This window comes from Dendrobates tinctorius, unplaced genomic scaffold (genome assembly GCF_039654945.1).
Source record: "Dendrobates tinctorius isolate UK_male_01 unplaced genomic scaffold, ASM3965494v1 ptg000208l, whole genome shotgun sequence".
In the NCBI taxonomy this organism is placed as follows: Eukaryota; Metazoa; Chordata; class Amphibia; order Anura; family Dendrobatidae; genus Dendrobates; species Dendrobates tinctorius.
Window position 1 is genome coordinate 6,633,376 of NW_027361875.1, and position 19,896 is coordinate 6,653,271.

Consider the following 19,896-nt stretch of genomic DNA (forward strand, 5'->3'; position numbering starts at 1 on the left):
TCACTGAGCTTGTCTTAGGTGTCAGGTATCTGCGTCTGCTCTGCAGGAATCCAGAGCCTTACATTCTGCAGTCTCCTGCTGTCTATCTACTGCAGAGGAGATTACTTTGCAGCAGACCGCTCCAGAGACCAAGTCCCTCTGTGCTCCTACTGGGCATGCTCACGAGGCGATCTCCCATTGGAGATCGGGAGTCATGTGCCCAGATCCTGTTCCAGATCTCATTGGTTCATCTCGGAGATCTGGAAGGTCCTGCATGGCTATAAAAGGCGAGCATGACCGTTCGGCCATGAGTTAGTATAGACTTTTCAAGCTAAATGTGTGAATGGTGACGGATGTATGACTCTGGTGACTGACTCATTTGAAACCCCTTCCCTCTGATATTACGCATGTGGATAGGGAATTAGTGCAGCAGTCAGCGCCAGTCAGTGGCAAGCCTTAGGCCACTGTGCACACCACACCTCTATTCTAGCATCCGACATTGCGGCTGCCTCCTAGCTTTGTCAACTAGCGGCTGTGTCCTACGCCGCGCTGCAGTTGCAGCCCTCCTTGGCGTCCGCAGTAGCAACGCCACACACACAGTAGGTCTAGACGGACGCATCTCCTCTGCCTTTGGTCCTGATCCTGTGACCAGATACCGTGTCTGCATTTCCCTGTGGTCTGTGACACTAACAGGCTCAGCGTTTTTGAATGTTTATGTTGCGGCGCCTCTGTGTGTGAACAGAGCCCGCTTTGCACACTTCGGGTGAAGTTGAACCCGTGCGCATTATATCGTCATATTGCTCGTCTGTCATTACCTAGCAGCGGTGTAACACCTACTGCACGGTGGACCTCGAGCAGCGAATTCACTTTATTATTTATTTTTATTTAGTGCGTTCCACCGTTCCTAACAGCTTGATTTTCCAGCAAACTCACCTGACCTTAACCCTCTAGAGAATCAATGGGGTATTGTCAAGAGGAAGATGAGAGACACCAGACCCAACAATGCAGATGAGCTGAAGGCTGCTATCAAAGCAACCTGGGCTTCCATAACACCTCAGCAGTGCCACAGGCTGACACCTCTATGCCATGCCGCATTGATGCAGTAATTGATGCAAAAGAAGCCCCAACCAAGTATTCATTTCAGTAGGCTAACATTTTGGATTTTAAAATCATTTTTTCAATCTGGTGTTATAAAGTATTCTAATTTACTGAGACTTTTGGGTTTTCATTGGCTGTAAGCCATAATCATCAGCATTACCAGAAATAAACACTTGAAATGGATCATTCTGTTTATAATGACTCTATATAATATATGAGTTTCACTTTAGAAGTACTTGTACCTAAATTCCCACAGGGATAAAATTTCTAAAATGGGGTCACATGAAGGGGGATTTTGCTCTTCTCGCACTATGAATAACAAACACCGATAGCGACAAAGAAGGAGCAAATGATCAGCAATAATAAGATAGAATTTTTAGTTAAATTCATATAGAAAAATAGTTACATTTATGACATGGAAGTACAATGGGACATAAAAACAGAAAACTAAAGAACATTGTACATTGATCATTTTACTATCTATGAGGAATTTTATTGGGTCTATGTAACTTTTTATCTGTGTTTACAGATGCCTCTAAAAAAATGACACTTAGTATTCAAATACCGTATTTTCGAACTATAAGACACACCGGACCATAAGGCGCACCCCAAATTTTCAAAAGGAAAATAGGTAAAAAAAAATTAATGCCCCAAATGGGGGTCCGTCCCAGTTAGGCTTACTGGGGGAAATCAGTAGTGCTGGGGGAGCGTGGTCACAGGGGGTGTTCGGTGGTTCGGCGATGATATGACTCCCATCCCAGACTGGTGCAGCAGGTTCTGTGGTACTCGTGGTGTGGGGGGCTCTGCCAACCTTTTCTGAAAGCCTGGAGCCCCTGCACATCCATTGCTATGATGCGGTGGCCTCTGGGAAAATAGCCACCGGGGGCGGCACATGCACAAATTGAGATCTCGGCAACGAGATCTCGTTGCTGAGATCTCAATCTGCACATGTGCCGCTTCCAGCAGCCATTTTCTGGGCGGTCATCCATCACAGCAATGGAAGTGCGGGGTCAGGGGCGCACCTATGATGAGGCAAGTTGAGACTGTTGCCCCAGGCTGCAGGCAGCTGCTGTGCACAGTGGGCAGCATACCCGCAGCACCTACAATTTAGCCTCTTCACGCTGGTGATGCTGGTAGCTTGCAGAGGCTAAATTGTAATTGATGAGGTCACAGGAGGGGAGGAGTCAGGGCCCCTGATCATGTGACCCCTGACTCCTCCCCTCCTGTGACCTCATCACAGGTCCTGTGCGCACAGCCCTCAGTGTATGCAGGACTCTGCTGTGCTGGTTGTCATGGTGCTGGATGAAAGAAGTTTATGTGTGGGGTCAGGGGGGATTTACAGGGGGATGTAGCAGAGTGGCGCGTGTGCGAGGTGTACGGAGCGGAGCTACATGTGTGCGAGGTGTACGGAGCGGAGCCGCACGTGTACGAGGTGTGCGGAGCAGAGCCGCGCGTGTACAAGGTGTACGGAGCGGAGCCGCGCATGTACGAAGTGTATGGAGCGGAGCTGCGCGTGTACGGAGCGGAGATGTGTACGGAGAGGAGATGTGTGTGGAGCAGAGCCGTTTGTGTGTATGAGGTGTACGGAGCGGAGCCGCATGTGTACAAGGTGTACGGAGTGGAGCCATGTGTGTGTACGAGATGTACAGAGCGGAGCTGCGTGTGTATGGGGTGTACGGAGCGGAGCCGCGTGTGTACGTGGTGTACGGAGCTGAGCCGCGTGTGTACGGGTTGTACGTAGTGGAGCCGCTTGTGTATGGGGCATACAAAATGAAACCCGGTGTTATGGAGCTCAGCCGTGTGTGTACGGAGTGGATCCACGTGTGTATGGAGTGGAACCGCGTGTGTTTGAGGTGTACAGAGTGGAACCACGTGTGTACGAGGTGTATGGAGCAAAGCCGCATGTGTACAAGTTTTACGAAGTGGAGCCATGTGTGTAGAAGGAGTACAGAGCGTGGCCATGTGTGTACAAGGTGTGTGGAGCAGAGCCGCATGTGTACAAGGTTTACGGAGTGGAGCCATGTGTGTACTGAGTGGAGCCGTGTGTGTGCGCGAGTTGTACAGAGCGAACCGTGTGTTTACGAGGCATACAAAGCGGAACCATGTGTGTATGAGGTGTGTGGAGTCATATGGAGTCTCTGCTGCCTGAGGCGAAAAGCAAAATTACCCCCCACACACACACAAAGTAAATTTTTATATCTATATTGTAAAACTGAGTACAATAGTGGACATTTTGATTTAGCTAAATAGAAAAAAAAAGGTGTCCAAACACAAGGACGCACATACAAGAACAACACAGAAGTATCCAGAACAAGGGTCATTAATGGCAATGGTAGGCTTGACAAAGGGCCGGACTGGGACAAAAATGCAGCCCTGCCACACAAATCCCACCAGCCCACAAACTATAACACTCATCAGCCCCAATCAGGGAATTTTTGCTACACTTTGTTGTCCCCTCATCACTCTCTTAAAGGAGTTATTTGAAGAGCCACATGTGAATGGCGCCACAGCGTGTATGATCAACCACAGCTCCATTTACATAGAATCATAGAATCGTAGAGTTGGAAGGGACCTCCTGGGCCATCTGGTCCAACCCCCTACTCAAAGCAGGATTCGCTAAATCATCCCAGTCAGATGTCTGTCCAGCCTCTGTTTGAAGACTTCCATTGTAGGAGAACTCACCACTCCTCGTGGCAGCTTGTTCCACTCCTTGATCACTCTAACTGTCAAAAAGTTTTTTCTAATATCTAATCTGTGTCTCCTCCCATTCAGTTTCATCCCATTGCTTCTAGTCTTTCCTTGTGCAAATGAGAATAAAGTTGATCCTTCTACAATGTGACAGCCCTTTAGATATTTGTAGACAGCTATTAAGTCTCCTCTCAGCCTTCTATTTTGCAAACTAAACATTCCCAAATCCTGCAACCTTTCCTCATAAGACAGGGTTTGCAGACCGGTCACCATTCTGGTCGCTCTTTTCTGAATTTGCTCCAGTTTTGTTTTAAAATGTGGTGCCCAAAACTGGACACAATATTCCAGATGAGGTCTGACCAAAGAGGAGTAGAGGGAAATAATGACTTCACGTGATCTAGACTGTATGCTTCTGTTAATACATCCTAGAATTGCATTTGCCTTTTTTGCTGCTGCATCACACTGTTGACTCATATTCAGTCTGTGATCTATTAGTATACCCAAGTCTTTTTCACATGTGCTGTTGCTTAGCCCTATTCCTCCCATTCTGTATATGCTTTTGTCATTTTTATTGCCCAGATGTAGTACTTTGCATTTTTCCCTGTTAAAATCCATTCTGTTAGTTGCTTCCCACTTCTCCAGTTTATTTGTATCTTTTTGAATCCTCTCTCTCTTCTCTAGTATTAGCTATTCCTCCTAGCTTTGTGTCATCAGCAAATTTAATCAGTTTACCCTCAATTCCTTCATCTAAATCATTGATAAAGATGTTGAACAATACAGGGCCCAGGACAGAGCCCCACTTGAGACATTCTTCCAGCTGGATGTGCAGCCATTTACGACCACTCTTTGGGTCCGATCACTAAGCCAGCTATGAATCCACCTAACAGTTGCCTTGTCCATTCCATACGAAGTCATTTTTTCAATAAGGATTGTATGAGATACTTTGTCAAATGCTTTGCTGAAGTCAAGATATACTATATCTACAGCATTTCCTTGATCCACCCATGGTGCTCTTCAAAGCTATGTTTCCCAGGATCATGGGGGTCGCAGCAGTCAGATCCACAACAAACAGAAAGTCATCCTCTATCCCCACATAATGCTCCATACAGTATTATGGGCCCCATATATTTCTGCTTTCAGTATTATGGGCCCCATATAATGCTCCATACGGTATATTGGGCCCCATATATTACTTCATACAGTATAATGGGACCCATATATTACTTCATACAGTATAATAGGCACCATATATTACTTCATACAGCATAATGGGCCCCATATAATTCTTCTCACCATACCCCGCTGCTCTGGTCTCCTCAGTGTATTCTGATACTCCGCACTGCTTGGAACAGCGACATCATTAACTTTACATATATAATTGTCCACTTGGACTGATAGTAATAGTGATTTGTTTTTACCCTGGTGTCTGGGGCTGGCCCACTTTATTGGGGTGCTCAGGGAATATGATTATACACCAGTAAAAAGTATGAAAGTCTCAATGTGACCAGTGCCACCTAGTTTCCTACCACTCTTATTCTACCGGTACTGTGGGCACACTGACTGGTACTGAGGAAAAAAAAGAAAGAACAGAAAGAGAGAAAAATGAAAACAGAGAGAGAAAGAAAGAAAGAAGAGAGAGAATGAAAGAGGGGAAAGAAAGAACAGAGAGAGAAAGAAAGAAGAAAAAGAAACAGAGAGAGAAAGAAATAACAGAGAGAGAAAGAGGGGAAAGAAAAAAGAAGAGAGAGAGAGAAAGAGAGAGAAAGAAAGAAAGAGGGGACAGAAAAAAGAACAGAGAGAGAGAAAAAAGAAAGAGGGGAAAGAAAGAAAGAACAGAGAGGGAGAGAGATGGAAAGAAAGAAAGAGCAGAGAGAGAAAGAAAAAGAAAGAGGGGAAAGAAAGAACAGATAGAGAAAGAAAGAGAAAGAGGGGAAAGAAAGAACAGAGAGAGAAAGAAAGAAAGGAGGGGAAAGAAAGAAACAACAGAGAGAGAAATAAAGAAAGAAAGAAAGAGGGGAAAGAAAGAACAGAGAGAGAAAGAAAGAAAGAGGGGAAAGAAAGAAACAACAGAGAGAAAGAAAGAAAGGAGAAAGAAAGAACAGAGAGAATGAAAGAGGGGACAGAAAAAAAGAACAGAGAGAGAGAAAAAATAAAGAGGGGAAAGAAAGAACTGAGAGGGAGAGAGAGAGAGAGAAAGAAAGAGGGGAAAGAAAGAACAGAGAGAGAAAGAAAGAGGGGAAAGAAAGAACAGAGAAAGAAAAAAAGAGAAATAAAGAAAGAACACAGAGAGAAAGAACAGAGAGAGAAAGAAATAATAGAAAGAAAGAGAGGAAAGGGAGAGAACAGAGAAAGAACAGAGAAAAAGAAAGGAAAAACAGAGAGAGAGAGAACAGAGAGAGAAATACAGATTACAGAGAAAGAAAGAGGGGAAAGATAGAGAAAGAAAAGAGCGAAAGAAAGAACAGAGAGAAAAAGGGGAAAGGAAGAACAGAGAGAAAAAAGAAAGAAAAAGAACAGAGAAAGAAAGAGTGGACAGAAAAAAAGAACAGAGAGAGAAAAAAGGAGACAGGAGAAAGAAAGAACAAAGAGGGAGAGAGACAGAGAGGGGAAATAAATAAAAAACAGAGAGAGAAAGAGGGGAAAGAAAGAACAGAGAGAAAGAACAGAAAAAGAAAGAAATATGGGAAAGAAAGAGAATAGAGAGAGAGAAATAACAGAGAAAAAGAACAGAGAGAGGAAAGAAAGAACAGAAAGAAAGAAAGAATGAGGGGAAAAAAGAGAACAGAGAGAGATAGAACAGAGAGAGAGAGAAAGGAAGAACAGAGAGAGAGAAAGGAAGAACAGAGAGAGAGGAAGAAAGAAGGAAAGAACATAAATAGAAAGAAAAAGCAGAGAGAAAAAGAAAGATTAGAGAGACAAAGAAAGAGGGGAAAGAAAGAAAGAACAGAGAGAGAGCTAAAGGAAGAGGGGAAAGAAAGAACAGAGAGAAAGAAAGAAGAGAGAAAGAAAGATTCTATAAAGATACTATAGCAGCCCGGCTCCCATTGTAGTGCCCACCTGAGCCTCCCAATGCAGGACATATCATGATCCGCTCACATGGCCAGCATCCCCGAGTCCAAGGTGATCCCGCTGTCCGTGCTGTCGGAGGATACGGTGATGGATCTGAAGCATTCCCCAAAGTGCCTCCTTGGTTCTGTCACAATCTCCTCCCGAAATTACCTCATTTCCGGTAAGCTTCTAGCACGTCACTTCCAGTGGAAAGTCATGTGCGAATTTTAAAGTGCTCCTCGGGCCTCCGCCTTGTACTCTTGTGTCCGTGGGAAAAGTAAGCTCCCGGCCGGGGCAGAGGGGCAGACTCTCTCTCAAAATCGGGACTGTCCCGCTGGAAGGTATGGATGCTCCCCATCATACACCTCGTACACACACGGCTCCACTCTGTACACATCGCACACACACGACTCCAGTCAGTACACACATGGCTCCACTCCGTAAACATCGTACACATGCGGCTCTGCTCCATACACCTTTTACACATGTGGCCACGGTCTGTACACCTTGTACACACATGGCTCCACTCCGTAAACCTTGTACACATGCGGCTTTGCTCCTTACACCTCGTACACACGCAGTTCCACTCCATACACATGTGGCTCCACTCCGTACACACATGGCTCTGCTCCGCTACATACACATGGTTCTGCTCCGCACACACACGGCTCAGCTTCGTACACTTCGTATACACAGGGCTCCATTTTGTACGACCCATACACACACAGCTCCACTCCATACAACCCTTATGTCATGATCCATGCGGGGTCAGATAAGAGCACTGGTAACCTTTTTTTTCCTCTCTCTATGCTTTGTGCTTAGAGATAGTTTTGCCCCCGGTTGCCAGTATGGTCATTGCACTGGTGTTTTTAGAGATAGTTTTGCCCTCGGTGGTGGTTAGTGTAATTGCACAGGAATCACTAACAGGTGTGTTTACTCAATAAAGGTGTGTCAGTTGTGCTCACTCACATTGGTGATTTTGTTGGGCTTTTCCAACCATCCTGGGTGAAGGAAGGAGCTGAAGAGATTCCTGGAGTGGCAGCTATGGTGTCAGCGAGGAGTTCATGTAAAGCTTGGTGGAGTGGCAGCTATGGTGTCAGTGAAGAATTCTTGCAAAGCTTGGTGGAGTGGCAGCTATGGTGTAGAGCTGCACTCAGTTGCTGGAAGCTGCACTCAGGTGCTGGACTCCGTTGCTGGACAGTTGCACTCAGGTGCTGGACACTGTTGCTGGATAGCTGCACTCAGGTGCTGGACTCTGTTGCTCCAAGGCGGCACTCGGGTGCTGGACGCTGTTGCTGTAAAGCTGCACCCAGGTGTTGGACACGGTGGGAGGAAGATGCACTCAGGTGTTGGACTCTGTTGCCAGGAGCAAGTGCATCAGAGCAAAGCTAAGTGTTTCCCTGTTTGTTACTTTTCCTCATGTTGGTGTTAGTACAGCGATGGGGCCAGGGTCTGCACCACCCAGCTCCCTATTAAGGAATAGGTGTAGGGTTTGCTAGGGTGACAGGTATCCTGATCGGCGACAGGTGAGGACCCTGTATAGAGAACGTTAGGAGTGTTAGGGACACTGACCTAGGGGAGTGCAGGAGGTCTCCACATTCCCCGTTCCCTATCGCAGGGCCCACCGTTGTAAATGTTTCCCTATCCCCTGTGTCTTGTTTTATTAGTTACCGGCCCGTACACCCCGTACACACGCTGCTCCACTCCGTACACACGCGGCTCCACTCTGTACACATCGCACACACATGGCTCCACTCCGTAAACCTCGTACACATGCAGCTCTGCTCTGTACACCTTTTACACACGTGGCCATGCTCTGTACACATGGCTCCACTAAGTAAACCTTAGCAGCGGACAAAGAGAAAAGCAAGCGATCACACAGTCCATATTATATGCAAAGGTAAAAAATCATTTTATTAATTTAATGAATAAAATTACAGGTACAGGTGACAACAAGTAACAAGTAACAAGAAAACCTTGTACACATGCGGCTTTGCTCCATACACCTCGCACACACATGACTCCACTCCATACACATGCGACTCCACTCCGTACACACACGGCTCTGCTCCGCTCCATACACACACGGCTCAGCTCCATACACTTCGTAAACACAGGGCTCCGTTTTGTATGCCACATAAACACACAGCTCCACTCTGTACAACCCATACACGCGCGGCTCCGCTCTGAACACCTCATACACGCAGCTCCGCTCCATATACTTCGCACACACATGGCTCTGCTCCGTACACCTCGCACACATGCGGCTCTGCTATATCCACCCTGTAAACCCCCCCTGACCCCACACATAAACTTCCCCTCATGCAGCACGATGACAACCAGCACAGCAGAGTCTTGCATAGTTACGCTGAGGCCCCTGATCATGTGACCTCGACTCCTCTCCTCCTGTGACCTCATCACTGGTCCTGTGGCAGAGAAGAGTACATAGCACAGCAGGGACAGAGATGATCGATAGACCGAGGGCTGACAGGACCTGTGATGAGGTCACAGGAGGGGAGGAGTCAGGGGTCACATGATCGGGGGCTCTGACTCCTTCCCTCCTGTGACCTCATCAATTACTTACAAGTCTCTGCACGCTATCAGCAGCATCAGAGTGAAGAGGGCAAGGCTGAACTGTAGATGCTGGCTGCATGGCACGTTATCTGACTGACTGCAGGGGGCGGCGCTGCGCTGTCGCCCCCTCTCTTCAGGGACTTGATGCCGCCTGAGCCGAAGGCACAAATTGCCTCATTATAGATGTGGCCCTGGCTGCCGCCACACTACTTGTAAGTATATTCCGACTATAAGATGCACCCCCATTTTCCCCCAAACTTTTGTGGGGAAAAGTACTTCTTATAGTCCGAAAAATACGGTATCTCATTTCTGGACTTATTATCAATTTATACTTTTCCTATAGCTCAAAAATAATGGAGGACCTAAGATGGTCCTTGGAGGGAATATATATATATAATTTCCAAATTGGGGAGAAACACAAATAAACCCTCACTGGAAGATCATAAAATTAAACTTTTATTTTTAAACTTTTATTTTATTAAACATCCCCCCCAACTTGTTTCACCGCACTAGCAACGTCATCAGGGGATGGGACATAGGCTTAATAGGTGCTAGCACGGTGAAACATGTTGGGAAGATCCTGGTACTAAAATTTGTTGTCCTATTCTGCCAACATACATTAGCATACTGGGTGCTATACACTTTATATACTTTATAAATATACATTAGCAGGAATACTGTATAAAATAACTGCAGACTTCTGAGACAGATTAGGGACAAAACGTTTCATACCCTTGGTATATACTTTATTTTAATTAAAGGAAATAAAAGTTAAATTTTATGGTCTTCTAGTGAGGGTTTATTTGGGGTTCTCCTCTATTTGGAAATTTTCCTATAGCTATTTATTGCATGTTTAGTCATCTAGTGGGGTATACGTCTGTTTTTTAGTTTACTGTTTTTATGTCTCATTATACTTGTACTTTCATGTCATAAATGTAACTAACTTTTTTTCTATATATTTAAATAAAAATTGTATCTTATTATTGCTGAGCATTTGCTCCTTCATCGTCGCTATTGGTGTTTGTTATCCATATATGAAGGGATCAATGTACTGTCTATGAGGAATTTTATTGGTGCTCTGTATATGAAGTCCACAAAACTATTCTATGATAATTTGCTCTTCAAGAGTCCAATAGCGTTCTTTTCCTGCCGTGGCTCGCCATTTGGCTAAGCAGTACTGTACAGCCACATATGGAGTATTGCCATGTTCAGCATAAATTGAGTTTGAGGCCATTTTTACCCACTTTCCCGTGTGACAATGTAAAATCTGAGGCTAAAACTAAGTCTTTGTGGTAAAAACATAATTCTATTTTATACATGACCCAATGGGATAAAATTCTGTGACACACCCATGGGGTCAATATGATCACTGCTCCCTTAGATGAATTAATTCAGAGGGGCAGTTTGTAAAATGGGGTCACTTATGATAGTTTTGTCATAGCACCTAAGAGCACTGCCAGTGTTACATGGCACCCTCAAACTATTCCAGCAAAATATGTACTATAATATGGCACTCCTTCCCTTCTGAGCTTTGCACTGTGCTTCAAAAGTAGTTTTTGACTACATATGAGGTATTGGCGTACTTAGGAGAAATTGTATAACATATTTTGCTATGTTTTTCATTTTCACAGCTCAACGTTATAAAATTCTCTAAAGCACCTGTCTGTTGAAGTTGCTCATAACACCTCTATATAAATTCCTTGAGGGGTGTTGTTTCCAAAATGGGGTCACTTGTGGGGGGTTTCCACTATTTAGGCACATCAGGGCCTCTGAAAACATGACAAAGCGTCCGTTATCTATTACCGCCAATTTTGTGCTCCAAAAGTCAAACTTGCTCCTTCCCGTCTGAGCCCTGCCTTGTGTCCAACAGTAGTTTTCTACCACAAATTGATTATCTATGTACTCAGGAGAAATTGCACAACAAATTATGTGGTCCGTTTTCTCCTCATACCCATGTAAAAATGCAAAATTTGGGGCTAAATCAACATTTCTGTGGGAAATAATTAAAATGATATTTCTTTCCTTTCATATTGATTTAATTCCTGTGAAGCACCTAAAGGGTTAATAAGCTTCTTGAATGTGGTATCAAGCACTTTGAGGGGTGCAGTTTTTATAATGATGTCACTTTGGGGCATCTTCTGTTATGTAGGCCCCTCAAAGTCACTTGTGATGTGGTTCCTAAAAAAATGGTTTTGTAAATTTTGTGGAAAAATGAGAAAATTGCTGATAAACTTTTATCTCTTCTAACTTCTTAAGCAAAAAATATGTTTACAAAATGATGCATATGTAAAGTAGACATGTGGTAAATGTTATTTATAAATTATTTTGTACATGTTTTTAAAAATAAACACAAAAAAAATTCACCTAGCATTACACTATCATGAAGTACACAATGTAATGAAAAAAAATCTCACAATCAGTGGGATCCATTGAAGCTAGGGTTGATCGAATAGCTTTGGATAAGGGTTTATTCAAATAGCTATAGCGCTTACCGAACAGCTGCATCGGGAACCCGGATACCTGGAGCGCGCCTGATAATCAGATGTTCGGCACCTCAGCTGCATGTGTCTCAGCTGTGTGACTGTGCCTGTTTGTTGGGCTCTCCATGTATGTGTTGTGACTGTCACACAGCCGCGACACATGCAGCTGCGGCGCCGAACATCTGATTATCGGGAGCGCTCCAGGTATCCAGGTTACCGAGGCAGCTATTCGGTAAGCGGTATAGCTATTCGGATAAGCTGTTATCCAAAGCTATTCGATCAACCCTAGTTGAAGCGTTCCATAGTTATTATCACAATATAACACTGGTCAGAATTGTAAAATTTGGCCTGGTCAGGAAGGTGAAAACAGGCGTTGGGTGAAGGGCTTAATAAACAGAACAGGTGCATGATACTTGCTGCTCATACACACAAGGTGGCATTACCACCGAATACATTTAAAGGGGAAATAACATTTAAAGCACCACTTCAGCGGTGCGATAAAAAAAATGCTGGAGTGGTGATTTAATGAATCAGCTCACTCTAGCGGTCCTGTTTACAAAACACCATTCTTAATGAATTGGGCCCCATGTATTTTTCTTTGTATCAGATCAGACACTGCCCATGAACAAGTGGCAATGATCTTGAAAAAAAAACGCATTATTCAGATTTTTGAACCCACTGCATGGTGAGAGGGGCATTAGCTTTTTACTACTTGCTAGAATCAGAAACAGCTAAATGGTTATTGACAATAGTCCTATATATGGACAAGTAAGCTGAAAATTAGTAGTGCAACAGCTGGATAATTCAGAAGAAAGTCATGATGAAATTCCCTTCAGCACCTGGTTTGCCCACTCAGTCCCTGGGCCCCCACTATTGGTCCCTTCTATAAGAAGCTGACAAGTTAAGTAAAAGTATTTTATAAACAGATGTATATGACTAAGTATATAACAAAATGTCACATTGTCGAATCCCTTCAGTTCCGGAGAAAATAATATTGCAATGTGCATTGTGGAACAGTTAAAGTTTAACTTCTTTTGTCTGCGATCAAATCTTGCACTGACAGATATTTTTCTCATCTCCCCAGGCATGTGATTTATGCCCCTAATCAGCACAATCTGTACGCCGCCTCCAGTTTTCCAGGATTGGCTTCAGCAATGTTTGATATTGAAAGTGATCCAAATCAGGAAAGACGCTGGAAACAAGTTAAAAAGGAAATTTCTATAATTGCTTACTCCATTGCCTCTGCTGCAAAAAGCATTCAGGACCCCAGCAGTATAGGAGGAGGCAGCGCAAAGCACTGAAATGAGAACTCGCGTCTTGTTTTTAAAACAATATATCCAAAGAAAAGCCTTATGTAACCAATAGTGATTTCTAAGCAGAATGTGGCACCTGTCCATTTTCATATCAATACGATTAAAATCTGTTTGTGTCAATTTTTTTTCCATTTATTTTGAAACAGGAATTGTAACAACTGGGGCACAACATCATTTAGTGATATGCTCCAGTAACCCCCCCCAAAAATATCATCCTCTACATATGAAAGATTAGAGGGGTTGACCACCAATAGACAGCCCTTTTGAATGCCCTCAGTATGCTTAATAAATCATACCTCTTAGCCCATCTCAGCTCTGAACGCTGTGTCCCCCTTCTGTCTGATCTCGTGATATTAGGTCATGTGAACGCTGCAGCAGAACTGTTCCATCTGATTGATGAGTAGTCCCAGAACAGGAGGTAAATTTGCTTTTTTGAGTACCTTGGAGACATACAAATGGGATTATCCAGTAAGGGACAATCCTATTAAGTCTGGGTCTACAAGGTAAAAGTTGGTCATGCGTGATTTATGGTACACCAAGAAGCATTAAGAAGTACGTCAATGTTCTGGGAAGGTCATTATATATGACATGTCATGAGGACAATTGTGTCACGACTTGTCGGAATACACGGGGCCAGGGGCTCTTTCCCTGTCTGTAATGCTAGGGGCGCCCTAGCTATCCCTGCTCCCCGGAATACTTCTGATGGTGAAGAGGCCAGGGCCACATACTTTGCTGAACTCCTAAATCATCCCTATATTTGTTCTCCACCCCCACCCAGGGAAGTAATATCGTATAGGTGTACACAAACCAGACTAACAAGGGAGAACGCACAGGGATAAATAAAATAGCAACTATAACAATATAAACTCACAGACCACAGAGAGAAACAAAGGGTAGAAAGGGAAGGAAAACCAAATAGAGGTAGAGAATTTGCACACCACGGAAACACCAAGCGATAGTCACAGATCAACCCTCCAAATGACTCCTCCAACAATCGACACCTCCACTCCACACCAGGGAATACATGACTAAAACTGGCAATTCTGATTTCCAGAGGTGAGTATATATAGGAAAGGGGAGAGGCCAATAGTGAACAGCTTAGATCATCCAAGCAGGAAAGCTTCAGAGACTAAGCTGAACAGTTTAACCCCTGCACTGGTAGCAGAAACCTGCACCGTTTAATATGAAGGAGAAATGGTTCTACTCAGTGCAGGAGTGTGTGAAATCAGATGCTGCAGTCTTCGGGACCCTCTCTGTTGTGGTAAACCCATGAAAAATTGTAACTTTATTCTTGAGGTAAGATTGCTGAGGATGTGCTGACTGGGATCCACATCAAATCATGAGAACATGGATCCGAACATCCCTTGTATGGATGGAGCAGTAGCGAACACGTGTGACCACTGCTCCTTTCACCATGTATAAAAGTAATGGTCACACATGCTCATTACATCTGTTTCTTTAAATGAGATTTTGAACCACCTATTCTTGGGATCATACATTTATCAGTTACCTTGTGGATTGGTGATAAAGATTGTTCATGGTATACCCACTTCAAATGGGTCTTCCCCTTTCAATCTTTTCTAAAATTCCATGCTTGCCATGATAAGTAACAAAATCAGTTGGTACTACACAATTGTATAGAGGCTGCAACGGTGCCATCATGTCTACAGGGCTGCAGCCTGTCACTGAGCTCAGCGGCTCTAATGGCATAGACAAAGGAATGGACCTAGCAAAAGTAAATATCAGATAATTTGTATAAAAAGAAAAAAGGGAAAAACTGTCCAATAAAGTAAAAATAGGGGTGCCGTTCCAGAAATATCGTCACTGCTTTATCGTGATGGATAATGTGACATTGTTGTGTCACGTGAGTGCTGCAACCAATCAGCATACAATCAGTGGACATTGTCACTAGTCTCTAAAATGAGATTTAAGCCATCTTATCTTTTTTCTGTATGTATTAACTAGCAGTGCACTATAGAAGAAGCTGAAAAGAACTACAGTTATTTTATAAGCCAAGACCAACATTAATATATCATGCAGCAAGCAAATACTTTACAGTATTTGTAATGGTTCCTGAAAGAAAAGAATTTGAATTGTGATAGTAAGTCTCTTTGTTACTAAAATTACTGAACAGAAAAATGATCTTGACCTGCTCTAACCTGACCATTAAAGCCTTACTTAAAGGGTAGGTCCACCCATTATATGTTGCTTTTTTCTTGCTGCTCAGTTTGATTACATGTTGAGTTGACCTTGATTTTTTTTTTTTTTAGGAGGATAGCTTTCCGCAACAATTGTGTTCAGAGTCTCAAACTCCATTCATCCCACTGCCAAAGTTATAATTACAGTATGTCACAAAAAGCAGGAAAGCAAAACAAAGCAAAGTAATCACCACTGAGACACACAGTTACAATAGATCATAGAATCTACATTTGGGAGTACCGTACATTATCTCCAGCAAAATCAAGACCAGGGAAGACAGGGGAAGATGGAGATAAGTAACATTTTCCATAGAAGTTGGTAAACACCACATTCATTATTTTGACATACACTCCAGTAGTATTACTTAAAATACTTAAAGAATATTTTTATTTGACGGCTACTCAAACTATGAGTTCCCTGCGATCAGCAGTAATCTGGTAAGGAACTAGCAGTAAAGTGTTTGATCTGCTTGTTGCACCATCGGGACAGAAAAACCATTACATACTAGATACTTAAATAAGTAGGCAAAACACACAGTGCATAGATGTAGTGGATCCCTCAGAAAAAGAAGGATTGTTTTGTATCTGCTTTGGCTAATAATAGTAAATAATTTTTATTTGTACAGCGCCAACATATTCTGCAGTACAATTCAGCGGATTTCAGAGAACTGGTGCAGCATGAGAAAAGTCTTGGAGACAGGAGTGGGAAGTTCAGATCATACAGGATGTCACTCTTTGGTCATTAGGGGAGAGCACAGGTAGGGTGGTAGATGGTGGGTGGTGCAAAACTGTGGAGAGCTTTGAATGTGAGAGAGATATGTTTATATTTTGCTCTATAGCAGATGGGCAACCAGTGCAATGACTGGCACAGAATGGGGGCATCAGTATAACGGCTGGACAGAAATGGCTAGTAGATAATGGTCTTTAACATGGCACTCTAACCTCTTAAATTAACTTAATATCAGAAATATTTTTCTTTTTTAAACCAGATGAGATTTTAATTAGACGTGGTGAAAACAATTTTTTTTTTTTTACAGCCTGTAAAACAGTGTAAGATCCTTGCCACGTAAGAAGTTCATTAAAGTAGTCAACAGCACCAGGTACTGTATGCCAGGGTCCTATTTCCCAATCAGTTCTGTATAAAACATTGATCAAGGTCAAGGGACTTGCAGGGAAGCAGCGCATCATTTTACACTTTACATTTCTGTAATATCTCTATATTGTGTAAGATTTAATTCTGTTACTGTTGATGATTATGGCTTACAGCCAATGAAAACCCAAAAGTCATTATCTCAGTAAATTAGAATATTTTATAACACCAGCTTGAAAAATTATTTTAAAATCTGAAATGTTGGTGCACTGAAAAGGTTGTTCAGTAAATGCACTCAATACTTGGTTGGCGCTCTTTTTGCATCAATTACTGCATCAATGCGGTGTGGCATGGAGGCGATCAGCCTGTGGCACTGCTGAGGTATTATGGAAGCCCAGGTTGCTTTGATAGCAGCCTTCAGCTTGTCTGCATTGTTGGGTCTGGTGTCTCTCATGTTACTCTTGACAATACCCCATAGATTCTCTATAGTGGTAGTAGTGGTACTGGTAAGTGGTAAATAGTGATACTTTTGGCAGTGTGGACAGGTGCCAACTCCTGCTGGAGAATGAAATTTCCATCTCCAAAAAGCTTGTCGGCAGAGGGAAGCCTGAAGTACCACAAAATGTACACCGTAAAAACAATTCCCCCCCAAAAAAGTCAGAATTGTGTTTTTGCTCACAATGTCACCTCAATTTTAATTTTTTTCCCCATTTTCCAGTATACTATGTGGAAAAATTAATGATGTAATTGAGTCATTCAAAATAGGGAACCCCGCGGTTTGTAATAATACATTCCCCCTTCTCATGTCCTCCAGGCGATTTTAAAATTGTGTAATTTTGTTTTTCCTTCTCCAATCATCTCAAAATTATTTCTATGCACAGTGAATGTTTGAACAGTTGGCACTTATGGAAATGTTCCTGCACAAGATCCCTTGCTAAAATTTATTAACAAGTTTCGTTTAGTCCTAGAAAATCTGATGCAAAGTTATCAGCATAAAAGGTGAAGGAGTTCCTAGATTTTATGCAATAGTTTCTGTTTTACAAGTAGATTTTTCTTTGAACAAAGAATACTCATGGTTGGCCATTGCCTACTTGTTACCTTTAGGTTTTAAGAAACAGAGGGTATTTTAGGCTGTTGATATTTTGTAGGCACACAGCAGAACACCACTTCTACAGACACGCCACAGCCGTGCCCAGTTGTTGCCCCCCCCCCGAAGGTTCTTCTGGATGCCGTGTCTATGCATCATGGTGGAGAAAATTTTGGAAAAATACAGTTTTGCATCAACTTTGAGCAGCACCCAAGAGACTTTTACAATTTTTGGATTTTTTTTCAGGAGCTGAGGAGTGTCCCATGGAAAAATCTTATGAACAAGGTGGAGCAATGTCTATGGAAGTACAAAAATTCCCTATGGCTCTGTAGGACATAACCATGGACACATGCCCAATACGCATACATATCTTGGAGGACATCAATATAGTTAGACATTTAATAAAGCTTTTTTTTTCAGTCAACTGCAGAGCTACGACTCCATAAAAGTCTGAGAATATCATATTAGGGCTCCATATGACTGAAGTTTGTTTGGACCCTGTGTATGCTCAAGAATTGCAGACTTTTTTGGCAAACAGTGTTGTAGTTCCTAAAAGAAAAAAATGTGGCACTATCTAAGCATAGTGAGACAATCAATTGAGTGGGTGAGTATCTATAGGAGTTTGCTCACCTGATATGGTTGTGCAAAATGAGGCACAACTCTCACTTGAAGTATGGATTTATTTCCAAAAGACTGCTGCCGACCTGGTGGGGACTCATTGGACCCTGAAACAGGAGTATTCCACAAAGAAGATGCCAGACAGGAGCACCAGGCGATGGCTCTGTCTTTGACACCGAGAGAAATCAAACAAAGAAGGCTGCAAACAGCCGAACAGGGTTGTGTATATAGTTTCTATCAGTTTGAATAAAACATTTTTTTTTACCTACAAGCAACCTGTAATTTCTGCACCTTGATTTCTCTCGGTGGCAAATACAGCACCATTCCCTGGTCCTCCTGTCTGGCAGACTATGTTGGCAAACATTGTGATACAATAGAAAACAGTGGTTTTAATTTTCTCTAATATCAAATAATAACAAAACTTTTCTTGTGAAGACTGTTGTCGTCAAGCACGGAGGGGGGGTGCCTTCATCTCATACACATTGTTATCTGTAAATTAACCTCTGTATAATTAATTTTCCTACAATCAGACTTTTTGGGAGAGCTTTAGTTTGTTTTTACAGCCATACTACTAAATAACCCAAGCTGGTGTAATTTAAATGGTTTCTGTAACCTTATCGCTTCTAAGTCAGGATGCCTTTCTTCACTGCATGATGGAAAACAATATATGGTAATGTTTATGTGACTGCTCAGCGGGAATATTGGCAAGAAGTATTTACTGACAAAATCAATGGAATTCCTGCGGAGATACTCTGCATGAAATGAGCACGGCGAGACAATGTAATAGAAAGCCAGAAATGCCGGATCCAATTATGAAGCCAAAATGGAGATAGCTATAGAAAACCAAGTAGCCTATATACTTGTTATCGGGGAGCCTAAAAATATGGCTGGTGTTAAAGGAAATGAATAGTCCACAATATAATAATTAATGGTCCTTATTTAAACGGTCAGGTTATGATCAGTAAAAGGATTGAAAATGACTCGGGCACTGAATTCAAAGGAGAAGGGTAGATATACAGGATATATATATATATTTATATAATATAAAGGTTCTATTAAAAACAATAGGCAACCATGGGAGTCAATATAACAATTATGGTGGTTGTTGGTTTCCAGTTTAGAAAATTATATTGTTCTTCAAAAAAAAGAGACTTCACTAAGGTCGGAAGGGACCTCTTGTGATAGTTCATTTAGGGAGCTGAGTTGGACGATAAGATGTAGGTGTTCACGGATGTATACGTCTTAGGCTATGTGCACACGCTGCGGTTTTTGCTGCAGTTCCGCTACGGTTTTGGCCGCAGCGGATCTGCAGCAGTTCTGCAGACAGTGTACAGTAGCATGTTATCCTATGTGATTTACAATCTGCTGTGCACATGCTGCGGATTTTTAACTGCGGAAAAGCTGCGGTTTTGAATCCGCATAAAGAAATGACATGTCTATCCGCAGGGAAAACCGCAGGTCATTTTACCTGCGGTTCCGCAGATAAAAAATCCGCAGACCAATCCGCAGCGTGTGCACATAGCTTTAGGCTGCAATTTTAGGTCATTATTTTAAGCAGGAGCATGCTATATAAAATCACTGGGATAAAGACTGAATTTACCAGCGTGGATTTACCAGAAATTCTGCTCAGGTCTCAAAGCTAATTACTGTGTCTTTATTGTTTATATTTCGTTAGAGGCTGAATTTTTCATACATTTTTTTCCCCAATATCAGCTCATACTTA

At 42.7% G+C, this 19,896-nt stretch overlaps 1 protein-coding gene across 1 annotated transcript in view; it reads left to right on the forward strand.

The window, feature by feature from the left end:
• LOC141058039 (putative N-acetylated-alpha-linked acidic dipeptidase) overlaps positions 1-13,209 on the forward strand; it is a 262,752-nt gene extending 249,543 nt beyond the window's left edge. Inside the window, exon 17 of the mRNA XM_073554180.1 lies at positions 12,952-13,209. Coding sequence (XP_073410281.1) covers positions 12,952-13,168 — 217 coding nt within the window. The 3' untranslated portion in view covers positions 13,169-13,209. The remainder of the gene's footprint in view (positions 1-12,951) is intronic.
• Positions 13,210-19,896: the final 6,687 nt, after the last annotated feature.